Source organism: Chiloscyllium plagiosum, chromosome 1, assembly GCF_004010195.1.
Source record: "Chiloscyllium plagiosum isolate BGI_BamShark_2017 chromosome 1, ASM401019v2, whole genome shotgun sequence".
Lineage (NCBI taxonomy): Eukaryota > Metazoa > Chordata > Chondrichthyes > Orectolobiformes > Hemiscylliidae > Chiloscyllium > Chiloscyllium plagiosum.
The window spans coordinates 42,118,942-42,135,445 of record NC_057710.1 but is presented as its reverse complement, the minus strand read 5'-3'; the positions used below and the strand labels follow the sequence as shown (position 1 = coordinate 42,135,445).

Below are 16,504 nucleotides of genomic sequence, written 5' to 3'. Positions count from 1 at the left end.
CCATGAAATATTGAAACCATCCATTAGCTATGATACATAGTGTTTGTTCTTGCATACTAAAATATGAAATGCAAAGAGAAAGGAATATTCATTCTAACTTTGTAAATAAAGATTTACCAAGGTTTTTTATAAACACAATATCTGGTTCTATTTTTAGCACCCAGTAAGTTCTTCATTGGTTTAAGTTCAAATATTTTACACCTTTTACAGATATATTCTTTTTTTTTGCAGCTGTAAACATTTAAAAATAACTAAGTGTGAAATGACTGAATTCTTTAGAGATGTAAAGTGAAATCCATTCCTGTACTGACACAATTGCTACTTTACAGAAGATTTTTTTCCTCTTTGCTCTACTAATGCTGTTTTACAACATGAATAAGGAATTATGAGGACCCAATTTGAATGAAATGTATGGTTTCAGACAGATTACTGAGGAATGGTTTGAAGATCAAATTCATGATTGTGTATTATGCTAACAGACTGGGATTAAAGGCCCGATAAAAATGCCTCTAGCCTTCATTTTAATCTACTTTGTGGAATGTTTCTTTGTTGTTCCAGTCACTCCATGGCTTTTATTTGTTAAAATCGCTTACTTCCATTAAGAATAAAAAATGCTTAGACTTGATGCGTTTTTCTTTTTAATGGTCTAATTAATTAAAGTGCCTGTTACCTTTTAAAAGTGAATGGGCAGGATTTTAAGCTCCCAGTGTTTTAAAGAATCAATCTGTATACTTGTACTTTTTGCAATGATTTTGTATTTCTTTTCTAATACTCACTAAATTACTGTGTACTCATTTGAATCATCACATTGGTATAGCTATATGTTTCTTATAAGCATTCTCATTGTTTTATTCAGAAGTATCCAGCTTTTGGCTTATTTTGTTTTCATTGGAACAGTTAAATTTCTTGAACTGCCCAGTTCAGAGGGCAAAGAATCAGCCCTCAGTCCTAAAACTATTGTTGACTTGAGCTGTATAATTTTCTAAAGTTGAGACATAAATGCAAGTCTTCCATCACCCTCCCAAATATCTCAGCAATCTTGAAAGATTGTCTTCTCAGTTGGACATGTTTTGAGAAGAAGATTTAAATAAAACTTCTACACAGACTGAATGAGAATGTTTTCCATTCTGAAGGTTGATGGAAGCTGCCCATTTTCTTCCTTTGCATGTCTCTGTAGCTCAGTGGTTAGAGCACTGGTTTTGTAAACCAACGGTCGTGAGTTCGAGTCTCACTGGGACTTGTGTATCTGCCGCATCAAACTGAGCACTTTTCTGGGTGGCATCGTGGCTCAGTGGTTAGCATTGCTGCCTCGCAGCTCCAGGGACCAGGGTTCGATTCCAGCCTCAGGCAAATGTCTGTGAGGAATTTACATATTCTCCTTGTGTCTGCTTGGGTTTTCTTCGGGTGGTCCGGTTTCCTCCCATAGTTCAAGGATGTGCTGGTTAGGTGAATTGACTGTGCTAAATTTGCTCATAATGTTCAGGGATGTGTAGGTTAGGTGCATCAGGGGAAATGTAGAGTAATAGGGGTAGGGGAATGGGTCTGGGTGGGTTATTGTTTGAAGTGCCAGTGTGGACTTGTTAGACCTAATGGTCTGTTTCCACACTGTAGGGATTCTATGATTAGAAGATTGATTAAACATATTGATGAGCTCTATAGTGATCTGTTTGATGGGTCAATCCGAATAAGCTGAACCTTGATAAATTTAGTTTGAGAGGAAGAGTCTTAAATTGCAAAAATAAATGAAATTTGTGTACCTGTAACATAGGTGTCAACTTTGGCATTTGTGGTAGCTTTTTGTCCAAGTCAGAACTGAGAATTCAAGCCCCACTCCAGATACAATCTAGGCTGGCATTCATTGTAATACAGACTAGTACTGCTGTAACTGAAATTCAATAATACTATTTATTTTCTTGGAGGAGTGCGAGAGATGCAAAGAAACAGGAGCATTCTCTTGGTGACCTAGTCCATATTTATTCTTGCATACTAAAATATGGAATACAAAGAGAAAGGAATGTTCACTCTAACTGCTGATCTATCGTGTAAATAAAGGTTAACTCCGGTTTTTTAAAGAGGCTGTGTCTTCTGTTTATGTCGTAAGGGCATTCTTTTTCACTTTTTGGCTCCCAATAAGTTCTGTATTGTTTTAAATTCTCAGCCAACATCTGAAACAGAACTGGTGTTTTGGGACCTGGTTTGCAAATTGTCACTGGATAAAGTTGATCTTTGGATGTGTGTTACTTTGTAGCACCTTATCAAATGCCTTCTGGAAATCAAGGGTTAATATACAAAGAGCTTGTGATCCAAGGGGTAACCAAATTAAAAAAAACCTCTCTCCACTCTAACATGGAGGATTTAAGCTATAGGGGGAGGCTGAACAGGCTGGGGCTGTTTTCCCTGGAGCATCAGAGGCTGAGGGATGACTTTATAGAGGTTTACAAAATTGAGAGGCATGGATAGGATAAATAGACAAAGTCTTTTCCCTGGGGTCGGGGAGTCCAGAACTAGAGGGCATACGTTCAGGGTGAGAGGGTAGAGACGTAAGGGGCAACTTTTTCACGCAGAAGGTGGTATGTGTATGGAATGAGCTTCCAGAGGAAGTGGTGGAGGCTGTACAATTGCAACATTTAAGAGGCATTTGGATGGGTATATGAATAGGAAGGGTTTGGAGGGATATGGGCCAGGTGCTAGCAGGTGGGGCCAGATTGGGTTGGGATATCTGACGAGCATGGACTGGTTGGACCGAAGGGTCTGTTTCCATTACTGTACATCTCTATGACTCTATAACTGGAACAGATTAGACATTCTGGAATACCACAAATCGGTGCTTGGGCTTCAAGTATTTATAGTTTAGATTAATGTACCTGGAAGAATGAACCAAGTGTATGATCACTAAACTTGTGGAATACATAGATAGCGGTGAGAGAACTTTATGAAAAGAGTCTTCAATAGGATTTCTGCTGCCCCCATGACCTGCTCGAAACACTCTATTGGTTACTTGGCTTCTTTGCACCCTGGCACACTCGCTTACCTGATATATTTCACTTTGACAGCTGCTAACAAACGTTGCCGTGTGGGTCTTCACATATGTAACAACAGCATCAGACCGCTGTGAAAAGGGGGCTTGGTTTGCCCTCCCCTAACAGTTTTACTCTGAGAACTGTCAGAATGGAAGTACAGCTCTGCATTTCTGAAAGAGCCCTGATTGGAACTTTGTGGGAAATACTAAACTTGTGCTTTTTAAAGAAAAAAAGCAATGGAGTAGCAATTTGCAAGTAATTGCCACTCCTTGGAAGCTCCAGAAAATATGTTCTGAACAGAGTATTAAATGCAACAGATATCTTTCAAGTGTTCTTACTGATATATTGTAACTGTTTATAGGAATTCTGTAACTAATGCCCTGAACCAAGCAGCTCAGCTTCCAGGTGGTGCAACAGGAAGCTATGAAACAATTCAGCATTTCCATGAAATAAAAGAAAATCTTCATACTGTTAAAAGAGACCTTGCTGCATTAGTACAGAGAAATGTAAGTCTTGTTGTAAATTTAATGCTTTGTGTAAAAACGTAGTATTCTAATATTGTGCAGTAAAATATTTGATGACTCAAATGAACTTCAGTTTGAGTTAAATTTTCCATTTGTACTAGTAAGGAAGGAAACCTTTTCTGATGATAAATTAATGTATATGATGAAGTAATGTGCAGAAACCCAAATTGAGAGAACTGCATGTAAAAACAATTTGTATTGTTGCGAAGGAGCAAATTTAAACACTACAAAGCTCTTTAAAATTGCTCACTTACTCAGTGCTGAGCATTTGGTCCATTCTCACTAAATGAGCTGAAGCCACGTAATTGCTTTACTTTTTCTTGCTGTTTTGATTTGATTGTAAATTACTTGCATAATACGGTATCCAACCAAATATCACCTCACACTTTTATAATGCGTCTAAATTTAGGAAAAATGTCTTTCATCAAGATTTGAGTTGAATGATTTTGATTCAACTTGAAGCTTAATGTTTCCTCATTTCACTGCCATCCTTTTCTATATGTCCATTTGCAACCTTGGACATGTGTTTTTGCATTTTTTTTGATGAGCTGATGTCTTGTTTTTCTGGGCAAGGAAGCATCTAACAATATGATTTCAAATCTTCAAGCAAAAGCATACGCTAAGTCTCCATAATTTCCTTCAAATCAAGGCATAGGTCATTGGATCAAAATGCTTGTAGATGCTAGGAATCTAAAATAAAAACAGAAAATTGTGAAATCACTCAGCAGATCAGCTGAGAAAGAAACAGTTAATGATAACCATAAGATTTAAGAGCAGAAGTAGCCCATTGAGTCTGCACTGTCATTCAATGAGATCATGGCTGATCTAATAATCCTCGACTCCACTTTCCTGCCTTTTCCCCATAATGCTTGATTCCCTTACTCAGCCTTGAATATACTTAATGAACCCAGCCTCAACAACTTTAGTAAAGCCTTTGACAAAGCTCCACATGTAGACTAATTAGTAAAGTTAGATCACATGGGATTCAGGGTGACCTTGCCAATTGGATACAAAGTTGACTTGACGATGGAGACAGCATGATGGTAGAGGGTTGTTTTTTGGATTGGAGGCCTGCGACCAGCATTGTTCCACAGGGATTGGTAAAGCGTCCGCTGTTGTTTGTTACTTATATTAATGATTTGGATGAGAAGGCATGGTTAGGAAGTTTTCAGATGGCACCAAGATTGGTGGTACAGTGGACAGTAAAGAAAGTTATTGAAGATTACAAAGATCTTGATCAATTGGGTCAGTGGTCTGAGGAATGGCAGATAGAGTTTAATTTAGATAAATGCGAGGTATTGCATTTTGGTAAAACAAACAAGGGCAGGATTTATACAATTAATGGTGGTGCCTTGGGTAATGTCGAATAGACACTTAGGGGTTTAGGTACATAATTCTTTGAAATTCACATCATAAGTACACTGGGTGATTCAGAAGGCGTTTAGCATGCTTGTCTTCATTGCTCAGACTGTGACTATAGGAATTGGGACGATATGCTGAGGTTGTACAGGACATTGGTGAGGCCTCTTCTGTGTGCAGTTCTGGTTGCCATGCCGTGGGAAAGGTATTAAATTGGAGAGGGTTAAGAAAAGATTTACCAGGATGTAGACAGGAATGGAATGTTTTTGAGTTATAAAAATAGATTGGAAGGGCTGGGACTATTTCAGAGTAGATGGTTTAGGGGTGACCTTAAAGATTTATAAAATCATGAGGGGCGTAGATAAGGTGAACAGCAAAGCACTTTTCCATAGTGTGGTGCAGTTCAAAATTATGGGGCATTTTTTTAAAGTGTGAGGAGTAAGTTTTAGAAAAGATAGAAGGGACAACTTTTTTCTTTACAGCGTGGCTCATGTGTGGAATGATATGCCAGAGGAAGTAATGGATGCCGTTACAACATAAGACATTTGGCTAAGTACATGAATAGGAAAAGTTTAGAGGGATATGGACCAAAGGCAGGAAAGTGGGAATGGTTTAGTTTGAGAACAGTATCGGTATAGACTAGTTGGACAGAAATATCTGTTTGATGCTGTATGACTCCTCTGCGGGGAAAAAAAAATCACAGATTCACTACTGAGGGAAGAAATTCCTCGTCAACTGTCTTAAATTTGTGTGGCTTGATTGAGTGGCAAGAACACAAAATTCATAAGCAACGTCTCCCTATCAGACATGGTCAGTGTATAAAATGAGCCAGAAAAATATAGTCGCTACGGGCAGCTTTATGCTTTTAAAAAGCAACCTTAAGGGCATGTGATTCCACTGTATATTAAGTAATGTCTGCATTCATTCAGGACTAATACATGATTATTGTCTTTAACAGCTAAACGTCGAAAAGCCTAAATGCCCAGAATTGCCCCCATTCCCATCATGTTTGTCCACAACTCATTTCTTCATGTTTGTGGCAGTTCAAACCGTGTTGTTTATTGGTTATATCATGTATCGGTAAGTATGATATTTATTAATGATGTAGATTATTATTTGTACTTTGTAGCCCTTCTCAAAATTTAAATGGTTAACCTAACTTCAGATGTTAATATTGATGGATAAAGTGTTGTAAGATGAATAGGTGTATAGATGTGCTACATTCACTACAAATAATTTGTTTTGGCTAAAAACTGAAGTTCAGTATCCCCAGTTCCTTTGAAGAACATGATCTTATAATGTATAAAATTAGCTTAGCATCAATGTTGTTAAATTATTGATGGTATACACCTCCTCATTCATATTAGCGTATTGTCCAAAGTGGAAAAGACCATTAATCTGTTGAGTTATGCTTCATGCTCAATGCAGGAAGATGGTGGCTTCATGGCAATGTTGCTCAACCAGTATTCTGGAGACCCAAGCTATTACTCTGGGGACATGGATTCAGATTCTATCATGGAATTGCTGATGGAATATAAATTTCAGTAAAGAAAATCCAGAGTTCAAAATTAGTCTCACTTTGATCATTAAAAACTCATCTGCTTCATTAATATCCTTCGGGGAAAGAAATATCATCCTTACCTAGTCTGGCCTCCCTATGATTTCAGATCCACAGTAGTGTGGTTGACCCTTGGCTTCGCTTTGAAATGGCCGAGCAAACCACTTAGTCCAAGGGTAATTTGATTGGATAACAAATTCTGGCCTCCCAGCAATGCCTGCATTCCACAAAAAAGAAACACAAGTTTGTGTACATTTATAATCATTAGTGGCTGTGAGCAGACTCTCCTTATTCAGAGGAATAATACTGCTGGCTGACCTCTTTCTCTCCCGAGCTCCATTCTCTCCCAATCCAAACAACTTCCTCCAATCAACCACCAAGCCCTGACAGCTGTCTTTCTTTCGTAATCTTTTGGTAGTGTTAAGTTCATGTCAAATAAAATTTTTATTCAATAATTTCTCATACCCAGCATCATTTGAAACAGCAATTTATGATGTTCAGAGATTGCAAATTTTACGTTGTATCTTCTAGTTGTCGTCATATATATTAGCTGTTTCAATCTTCTGTCATTTTTGCTTTGAAGACTCTGCTTCAAGTGAAAATATTTCACTGTTGAACAGCCTTTATTCATAACTTTATCCACTGATCATCTTCCTCTCAATTCTCTCATCATTTATATGCTTTTGAGGTAATGCCACAAATTGCACATCATACTCAAGAACTGACTTTCCTGATGGGTCAACATGATTTAGAACTGAAAATGCTGTAGTTGCTGAAGATTCTTATTTAGCCAGCTTTTGATCCAACTAGATAAATTATCTATTCAATGAAATTACATAGCTGTTGTCAAATATCCACAGAAAATCTGAACTGTGAACTGAATTAGCTTGTTCCTCAAGATTATTTACCTCTGCAAAGAATTCAATACATGTGCAGCTCCTAACTATTATAAAGAATACCATCCAGCATCTTCCCCCAACACAGCTGTTAGGTCAATAAATCTGTAGGTTAAAATCTTGCAACTTTCTGAATACTGGAACTCTGCTTGTTATCTGTCTTGTTACTTCCATGTTTATGGAGCTCTAAGCAGTGAAGAGAAGGTTAACTTGACTGAATTCTTTGTTGAAGGGCTGACCTTATTGAAATATGTAAAATCCAGAAAGAACTTGATGGGTAGGACTAGAATTAAGGGAGCACAGTTCTATCAATAATTGGTCTTCCATTTACAATGGAGATTTGAGGAGGAATTCTTTGAGAGCTGAGTCTTTGGAATTCTCTTCCCCAGAAAACAGCAGAGACTGGAATTTCTGATGCTGAATTAGATTATTGATGACTAAGGGAGTCAAAAGATAAAGGGATAGGTAGGAAAATGGAGTTGAGGCTACAATCCGATCAGTCATGACTTTGTTAAATGGCAGAGTAGGCTCAATTGCCTGTTTGTCCTATCGCTGCTCTTAATTCGAATGCTCATAAAATCTTGAGTCACAACATCACAAATTCCCTCATTTTTAAAAGAACTCTTACTAGATAGAAAGTATCACAAATGTCCTAGATGTTTGGATATTTAATCTATCCTATAATCTCCAACTTTTTTCTTGTAGAATATTCTGTTGTGACAGGAATTAGCTTAATGAAAAGCTCATTAATTCAATGTATATTCTACCCTATTTCATCTGCATTAGACTTGCTCCTTATCCTGTTCTTTGACTTTCCTTTCTTACTATTTATAAAGATGTGAACTTTATCTCTCTCTCTACCCTTGTAATTTTATCTTTTAGTTTCTTGTTTTGTGAATGCAATTTCCCTTTGTCAATCTGATTGTATTCTTTGTGTGTGCCATGAATTTGTGTAGATAACAATTTGAGTGATGCAAGTGTAAAAAGTTTTGAAATATCAATCAATAATTATTTACAAAACATTTAGGAATAGAAAATAGTTCATTTTAGCACCAATCATTTTAATAACCAAATTTGGCTCCAGAACAGTTTTACATAGTAGGAATTTCTTAGAATATGCCAATATCTGATTTGTTGCCTTTTTTGTGATTACATTACAACTGTTAATTCTTTAGTGAGGAGGTCTTCAGAAATCAATTGATATGGATCGGTCTATCATTTGCCATGGTCCACAATAAATGATTACAGGCACAACAAACTGCTTGAATTGTCATATCTTAGTTTATACCTTTATGATCTTTTATATATATATTATTTGACAGGATCTATTGTTCATGGTGCAATATTCAACTTAAACAGATGACAGAACCATTAATTTTCCAATTTACAAACGATAAACCTATTTTATCTGTAAATTTCTATTTTACAAATGGAAATATTATTCTTCAGTCTATTCCCCCACACCATGTAACAGCAGCATACTTTCGTCACTTGTCAAATCCAGTTCAGTAACGTTTCAAATACTAACCATTTTTTTTTCTCTCTCAGGAGCCAGCAAGAAGCAGCCGCAAAGAAGTTCTTTTGATGTAATTGTTCTTAGTTTTTACTTTGTTAGTGTCCTGGTATGAAACAAACAAAGAAAAACTGTAAATGATGGAATTTTTTTTAAAAAATATTTTTCAACAAACTTAAGTTATTGTGGTATATTATTTCGTTGTGAGAATTGTGAGCATTAATTTGGGCATATTCATTTTTCTGCAGCTAACAGTGAGGCTGTTGACAGTTACTTTCTAATTCAACATTGTTGTTACAAAGCTGTAGAAGAATTAAACACACATACATTGAGAAAATGTACACTGAGGGAGAAAAGCAATAATTAAGTCAATTTCTGTTCAGTTTGGACTTGCTCAGATGGATTAACAGCACTAGATAAAAATACTTGGGTGCCAAAAAAGTATTGCTAGATTGTAGATGTATATTGCTTCACTCTGTGCCTTGTTTTTTAAATGCTTCACAATTGGCATATTGTACAACCACCTATTTAATGATCATGTTTAATTTCTTTTCCTTAATTTTTCTTCAATCAAGATTTATTTCCGTTTATTAAAGTTTTTCTTTGTGGAGGTGAAAATTAAGCTCAGGTTTTTTAAATTTTAAAATTTCTCTACAAATTAGTTTTGCTTCATCTAATCTTTTAACCTGAAATGAAGATCTTGCATTATCTACATTTTCAAGGGCCTTTAAGAAGCTAGATATATTTTTGTATCCTGTGATTTCCTTGCAATGAATCAGTGCTTTAGAAAGCAAATATTCTGGAATTAAAAATAATTTGAACATCAAGGTGGTATTTCTGACAGCTTTACTGTTCCTTCTAGATGGAACACTGAAAAAGCAGCTGAAAATAGATGTTTAATGAAAAATAAGAAAAATTTCTCCTTGTGTAATCTCATCACTGTATTTCAGTCTTATTTCTAGTCAATATGGTTAGTACTACTTTGGATTTTCCTCTTGTTTTCTCTAAAGACATGCCATGCTATAAATTCTTCCTCTGCGCTATCTCCACTATTTTGGAATTGAGATTCATTGCACTGTTTCCAGCTCTTAACTCAAAATTTTCCAACCCCTAATTTATGATCTCACCATATGTCGTCTTATACTTTAAGTCTCTTAAAACAAGTATCCTTATTGAGCATTTTTTCTCTCTACACTACATATTTCTTTTAACTTTGTTACTGTTTCAGCTTTTATAGTCACTGCCACATCGTACAGACTGATTCAAAGTGTAAAGGTTTGAGAACCATTTTGTAGTGAAACAAACTATTTAAACATTTATCTTGAGAATGTGTTCTACAAATATCTATATATGCTGCTGTTATAAAACAAATACGGCAGATGATGGTCATCCTTTACTCAGCTGAAACACCCAGCTGGATTGAAAGGTTTGGTTAACACAAGATGAAGATACTTCAAGTGTTTGCAGTTTCTGCTATTGTGCTTCAAAGGACCTAGATGATTGCTATTTCCATTGCCCTGTAGTGAGTGTTTTTTTAAAACATTGTGGAAAGCAATGAATGAAAAACTTTTTTTTTGCATATTATATTGACTCTGTAGGATCCATTTTCTATACAATGCACAGTGGTGAATGTATCATAATCTAATAGGAGTATGCAGAGATGATTGGATTGCAATTCCATGGAGGGGTTTTGGGGGTTGGGGTATAAAGATTGAGGGCTACAAGGCCGTACTTATTTTTTCATTGTACCCGAGACATCGATTCCACAACACTAAGGCGAGTCTTTTAAACATTTTCCTCAGCACTTTGAAGCTAAACTCAGGTCAACTGCCCAAAATTCAATTTGCATTCACTAAATGTAGACTCGAAGTTACCGGACACCTTCTCCCAAGATGGGTGGGTTAAACAGAATTCTCCTGCTACGGACCTGAAGCTTGAAAAACCATACCAATGTTTCAAGCTGTTTCTGTTTGAATGCTGACAGGACTTCTGACTATTTGCAATAGTTTTTTTTTAAAACTGACTAGGAATGTTATAATTAAATTTGGCAATAACTTGCAACCTAGCTCTCAAGAATAATGAAATTTGTTATTTGGCAGCATGTAGAGCAGACAGATAATGGTCAATCAATCTGCAAAGTTGATTTGAAGCCATTGCTACCACTTTGAACTTGCTACTCCAGGCAAAACAGTGTCTAAACCTTGCACAGCTGAATGCAATAGAATGAAGAAATCCCCTATCCAGGATTGTGGACTACAAGTAAGTTTAGATTATTTATTTTGACTGGGAGTACAATTGCACTCGGCTTTGGAACTTATTCTTGCATACAATTTGGATAGTCTGTAGATATTGAGCTAGCTTGTGCTGAACTACAATTTATTCATTTAAAATGTTGGGTTGAAACAAGCAGTTTTTCAGGTTATGTAGCCAGGTTGGCTCCTTCTGAGAATTGAGTATAAACAAGAGAATAAGTGCAGTGGAAGGCTTTTGCCAGGAGACCATATCCATGAATGTTATTTTTCTAGAGTAACACTCTTGCCTCAATTTGTGTGGGCCAGTGGATGAGACATCATCTGTTCCCTGAAGCAGTTGTGACTGCTGTCTGCCTTCTGCTGAAGCTACAACTGCAGTATCAAAGCAAGGCAAGGACAAATTAGATTGACAATGGTTCAATGTATGTGTTCTGAGTGTAAGGCTGGCAACACTACTTTAGTATAAATTGAAGGTTTGAATGCTAATAGAGATTGTCGGTAGGTGTGTTAGGCATAGCAAATTGAGCACTGGAGGTACATTTGAAGGTGAATTCAGTCTTTCTGATGAAGTTAAGTTGTTAAACTGCTTCTTGCACCTATGTTCCTGGCAATCGCCTCTGCAGTTAATATGCTTCCAGCGCCTTCTACATTTGTCTGGAGGGTCACCTCCCTCCAATACAGATGCCCAATATGTGGTATTTTATCTGTGGCATGCTTCTGCTCTTGTCAGATGTCAACTCTCGTGATTCTACTTCCAAAATGAAAAGTTCCACGGGTGTACACAGACTTATGGAAGCATGGAGGAATAGCTTGTCATTGACAAAACCTGCTATCCACTGACAATGCAGCAGGCGAGCGTAGGCAGGCTATAAAAGAACTGTCAGACAAAGTAGGAGGCTATCATGGCAACAACACTAATGCCCAACTCTCTTGCTGTTAACATTAGACTTTGGAGCACAGAGGTAGCATTGATGTTTTTCAATATTTAAATTTCATTTGAGTATTTCATATGTTTCACTTTTCATGTATGCACCATTATTTCTTGAGACTAGCTTACTTCAGAAGAAAGGGTTACAGAGGAGTTATAGATATCTTTAGAAGGAATAATTTTTTTTTGCATTTGCTCTTTTATGAATATTCATATGTGTCAGTATTGTACAAATGCTGTAGGACATTGCTGGTTTTGCAGGCTTGGTTGGCCCACCCTCTATGCATTGTAAAGAACATGATCCAGGAGAACACGTAGCAGGGGTGCTTAAAGTACTGTATGTAAACTTGAAACCCTGTAAGGATTCTGCCAGTCAAGACCTTGTGATCGAACCATGTTTAAAGTCTAACTGATTCCTTTAATGTTCATAATTCACTGTCCCACAACCACACACATGTCAGGATCTTTCCATTTCATTTAACGATGCTTTTCTGACCCCAATCTACACATCCTTATTACCCCTGAATTGTGCTCGTCAAATCCTGGCCTCATTTTTCTGCTCCTTTCTCAAGCCGAGTTCAACTAAGAAAAGCACTGACCTCGAACAACTGCAGGAAGCTAACTGTTGCAGCTGTGAAATTCTTGTACACATCTGACTAAAGCTTTGTTTTACAACCTGCCCATCAGGAAACCAAAGTTTAGTTAATTCACTGCACATACTATGTTTTGTGCCCCATAAAATACTATCCCATGTCTATTTGCTTCAAGACCGTTGCTGAATTGTTTTTCAAAAAAACCCTTGAGATTTACTACTTCACATGTTCAGCCATTCGTCAAAGTGTCACAGATTCACTTTTCAAGAAAGAACTTCCACTATTATTTGCATCCAGAATGCATTTATCTTTTAAATTGTGCAGGCTGCTTTTAAGTAGCATTCAAGGCTTGTGGTACCGGACCCCCTGCCCATATATGCAGCCAAGATCGGATACGGTTGGCTGTGGGTAGAAATTGTATAAGACTGGGGACAGCGTCAATTTAATGACACTCTACTGCAATAAACAGACATGAGTTAATAACTTCAGATATGAAATCCTCACACCAAATCCACTTGATCTTTGGGAGTGGCCGAAAAAGATCAACTCTAAACTTAACAGCAACTAGCACTTTTTGGGTAGAAGTCAGTGCTCTTGTGCATCCGATATTAAGGAATTGACTGGATGATCTATTTATTTGGTATTTCATGCCCCAAATAATGAGTGCTTCACCTATTTAACTTTGAAGGACTAATTATTACTTCAATTATATGTGCAGAGCAGCCATTTTGCTGACAAAATTCCAAGAACAGAACCTTGATCAGGCCATACCTGTCTATTCAGATTGCTTGTGAAATGCCCAGTGGCTGTGCACATATTTGGATTTCCCTCCTTTGAATGTATGAGAAACACACTCTGACAGTTAACCTTGCATTTGAATAATCTGGTCTTTTGAGGTCAATGGTGTTGGAGAATCAGAAGAAACAGGAGGTGCTCTGGCCTGTGCAAATATTGTCATTCCCATGTAGTGACCGTCTGTCCAAATTTGCTGCCTATTTTGTATAAACAAAACTTGAAATTCAGAGCGCGAGTACGGATCCCTTCTCAATGGGTAAGTCATCCCTTGTTGTGGTGCGCACTGATGAGAAAAGACCAGAAAAAGTTTGATATTATTATTTTCTTTAACACCGTGATGGACAAAGAATGCATGCAGAAACATGCTTTCCTAGTGTATCACTGAAGCAATCATGTGAATTGTTTGTGCAGAGGTTAATTTTGAACTATACCATTTTCAAAAGGAAGAACAATTATACAATAACCAGAATTAGACATTGAGAATCAAACAAAGTTTCCTGAGAATTATGATTTTGTTGTCATCTCTTACATGCAAAAAAAAAGCATTAGTTTCCCAGAAACTTTTGGATGGTGATATTTTAGCCATCCAGCTACAAATTATGTTTTAAAGAAAGTATCATGTCATAGTGAAACATAATGTCTCAATTTAATAAAGGCTTTCTTGACTAAATATCTTGCTGCATCTGGTGTTATCTTTATATTTTAAAAAAAACTGCAAACTTTAGCATCAAAAATAACTTGAAATTATGTTCTCCAAAACCTCTCAAGTGCACTCAATGGAGACAATATTGGATGAGTTTTTTTTAAAAAAAAAACCTGATCTGCACTTGTTTCAGTCTATGGGGGAAAAAAACTAGCTATTACTATCTACAGTGCCAAAATTGCTATGGTTCCTCAAATGGCTCGTCTTGAAGGAGTCAGTAAACTGAAATTGTTCAGAGAGTAGTGGCCAGCTGTCTATTTTGCACCAAATTAAGTTTGCATATAAGGTTTCTGGAGTTTTGATTTAAAGAACAATTTCAAAAACACTTATCTTAAGGTTTAAAATCCACTGCCATCAGTTTTAAACAGGAGGAGAAATCAAAGAATACAGAGAAGAAAGTTGAAGTAGAATTATCAAAGAGCATGTTTGATCAAATGGTTGAGACGTGACTGGAACAAGTCAAGGATAATGTGGATATCTTAAGCTCAGAAGTTAACTGAGTAACAGCAGAAAGATGAACTGAAGCAATTGTCAAAAAGCTCAGAAGAATCTTAAAAATGATGTCTTAATGAGAAAATGGAGACCATCACATATTCAGGCAGATGAGAAATGGGCAGAAGTTCATCAAATTTTATAACAGTGAGTTATAGAAAGGAGATGTTGCAGGTAGTGCATGAACTACCAGTAGGACGTCATTTAGGGGTAAGAAAGTATTAAGCTAAAGTACAAAAACACTTGACTGGCCCAGATTGCACAAGGATGCAGTTGACTTTGGCCAAGAATATCATACATCTCAGGTAATTGGAAAACGCACAGGTACTAATAAAACCTGCACCTTTAATATCCATTCCCATATTTGAAGAATCTTTTACAAGAGTCTTAATTGATTGTGTAGGTTCCCTACCTAAAACAAAAAAAAATCCGTATTTGTTAACAATAACAGATGTATCCAGTAGATTTCCAGAGGCCATTATGCAATATCATAGCTAAAAGGGTTGGAGAAAAGTTTCTCAAATGTTTCACTAGATACAGACTATCCACAGATTCAATCAGATCAAGGGTCAAACTTTAAGATTATTCAAGGATGATATGGACAGCTTAGGAATAAAACAATTCAAATCTACTGTGTACCGTCCAGAATTGCAGGGAGTGCTAGAAAGGTGGCATCAAACATTAATGACCACGTTAAGGACTTATAGTCAGGACTTCCCAGACGATTGGGATAAAGGAATTCAGTTTGTACTTTTTTCCATTAGAGATGCACCAAATGAAAAAATTATTGCTATCGCATAGGGAGATATGTGGAAATAAGCTGGAAAGTACTAATCTAATTATGCATGATACAGCTATTGGAAATGGTATTCCAACATCATTATAGATTTAACTCTCTAAATTTGGAACAGGCTCAAAAGGAGGTTGAGCACATGCTCCAAGATGATATAATTGAATTGTGTTGCAGTGTCTGGAGCTGACCTATTATTGGTGCCAAAATCAGATGGTTTCGATCAATAGTTATGTGCAGACTATCGCAAAGTCAGATTCATATCCAATTGCACATTTGGAAGACTCTAGAATAGGTGGGATAAGCTACTTATATTTCTAAATTGGATTTACTCAGAGGATACTGGCAAGTACCTTAATCTGAAAAAATGAAGACAACTTTGGCTTTTGTAACACTAAATGGACTGTATCAACTTAAAGTTATGCCATTTGGTATGAAAATGCGCCAGCCACATTTCAAAGACTAAACAATAAAGTCATTTCTGGATTACGCAACTATGTGGTTTTAATTGATAATGTGGTGATCTTTAGTCACACATGGAAGGAACGTTTGCAGCATTTATCAGAATTATTTGATTGACTTCAGGAGGCATGTTTGGTGATAAACCTGGTTAAGAGTGAATTTGCCAAAGCCCAAGTCACCTTCCTTGGCTATGTTATTGGATATGGACAGATGGTCCCACAGAGTGTAAAAACCAAAGTTATTGGGGAGTTTCCCATACCATCGATTTCCTGGAATTTAATGGGTTTTATAAGACATTTGTACCCAATTTTAGCAGTGTGACTGCTCCACTTAATGAATTACTAAAGAAATGCTCGAAGTTTCAGTCGAAGGCAGACTGTCAAAATGCATGTGACAGCCTGAAAGCTGTATTAACCACTGCCCCAGTAATATCCACACATAATTACACAAAGCTATTTGAGGTGGCTACTGATGTGAGTGTCAGTACTGTATTCTTACCAAGGAGACACTAAAAGGATAGAAAGACCTAATGTGCGTCTATCCAGGAAATTGAACATTTATCAACAGAAATATTCAACAATTGAGAAGGAGACTTTGAGCTTGGTGTTGGTGTTACAAT

The 16,504-nt window shown here is 36.7% G+C and overlaps 1 protein-coding gene and 1 non-coding gene across 2 annotated transcripts in view; both read left to right on the top strand.

Moving 5' to 3' along the window:
- Nucleotides 1–9,044, top strand: part of lman1 (lectin, mannose-binding, 1) — a 66,409-nt gene extending 57,365 nt beyond the window's left edge. Inside the window, exons 11-13 of the mRNA XM_043680460.1 lie at nt 3,382–3,526; nt 5,862–5,983; nt 8,906–9,044. Coding sequence (XP_043536395.1) covers nt 3,382–3,526; nt 5,862–5,983; nt 8,906–8,942 — 304 coding nt within the window. The 3' untranslated portion in view covers nt 8,943–9,044. The remainder of the gene's footprint in view (nt 1–3,381; nt 3,527–5,861; nt 5,984–8,905) is intronic.
- On the top strand, nt 1,168–1,239 carry trnat-ugu. The gene has a single exon. It is a non-coding gene; the product is annotated as a tRNA-Thr (tRNA).
- Nucleotides 9,045–16,504: the final 7,460 nt, after the last annotated feature.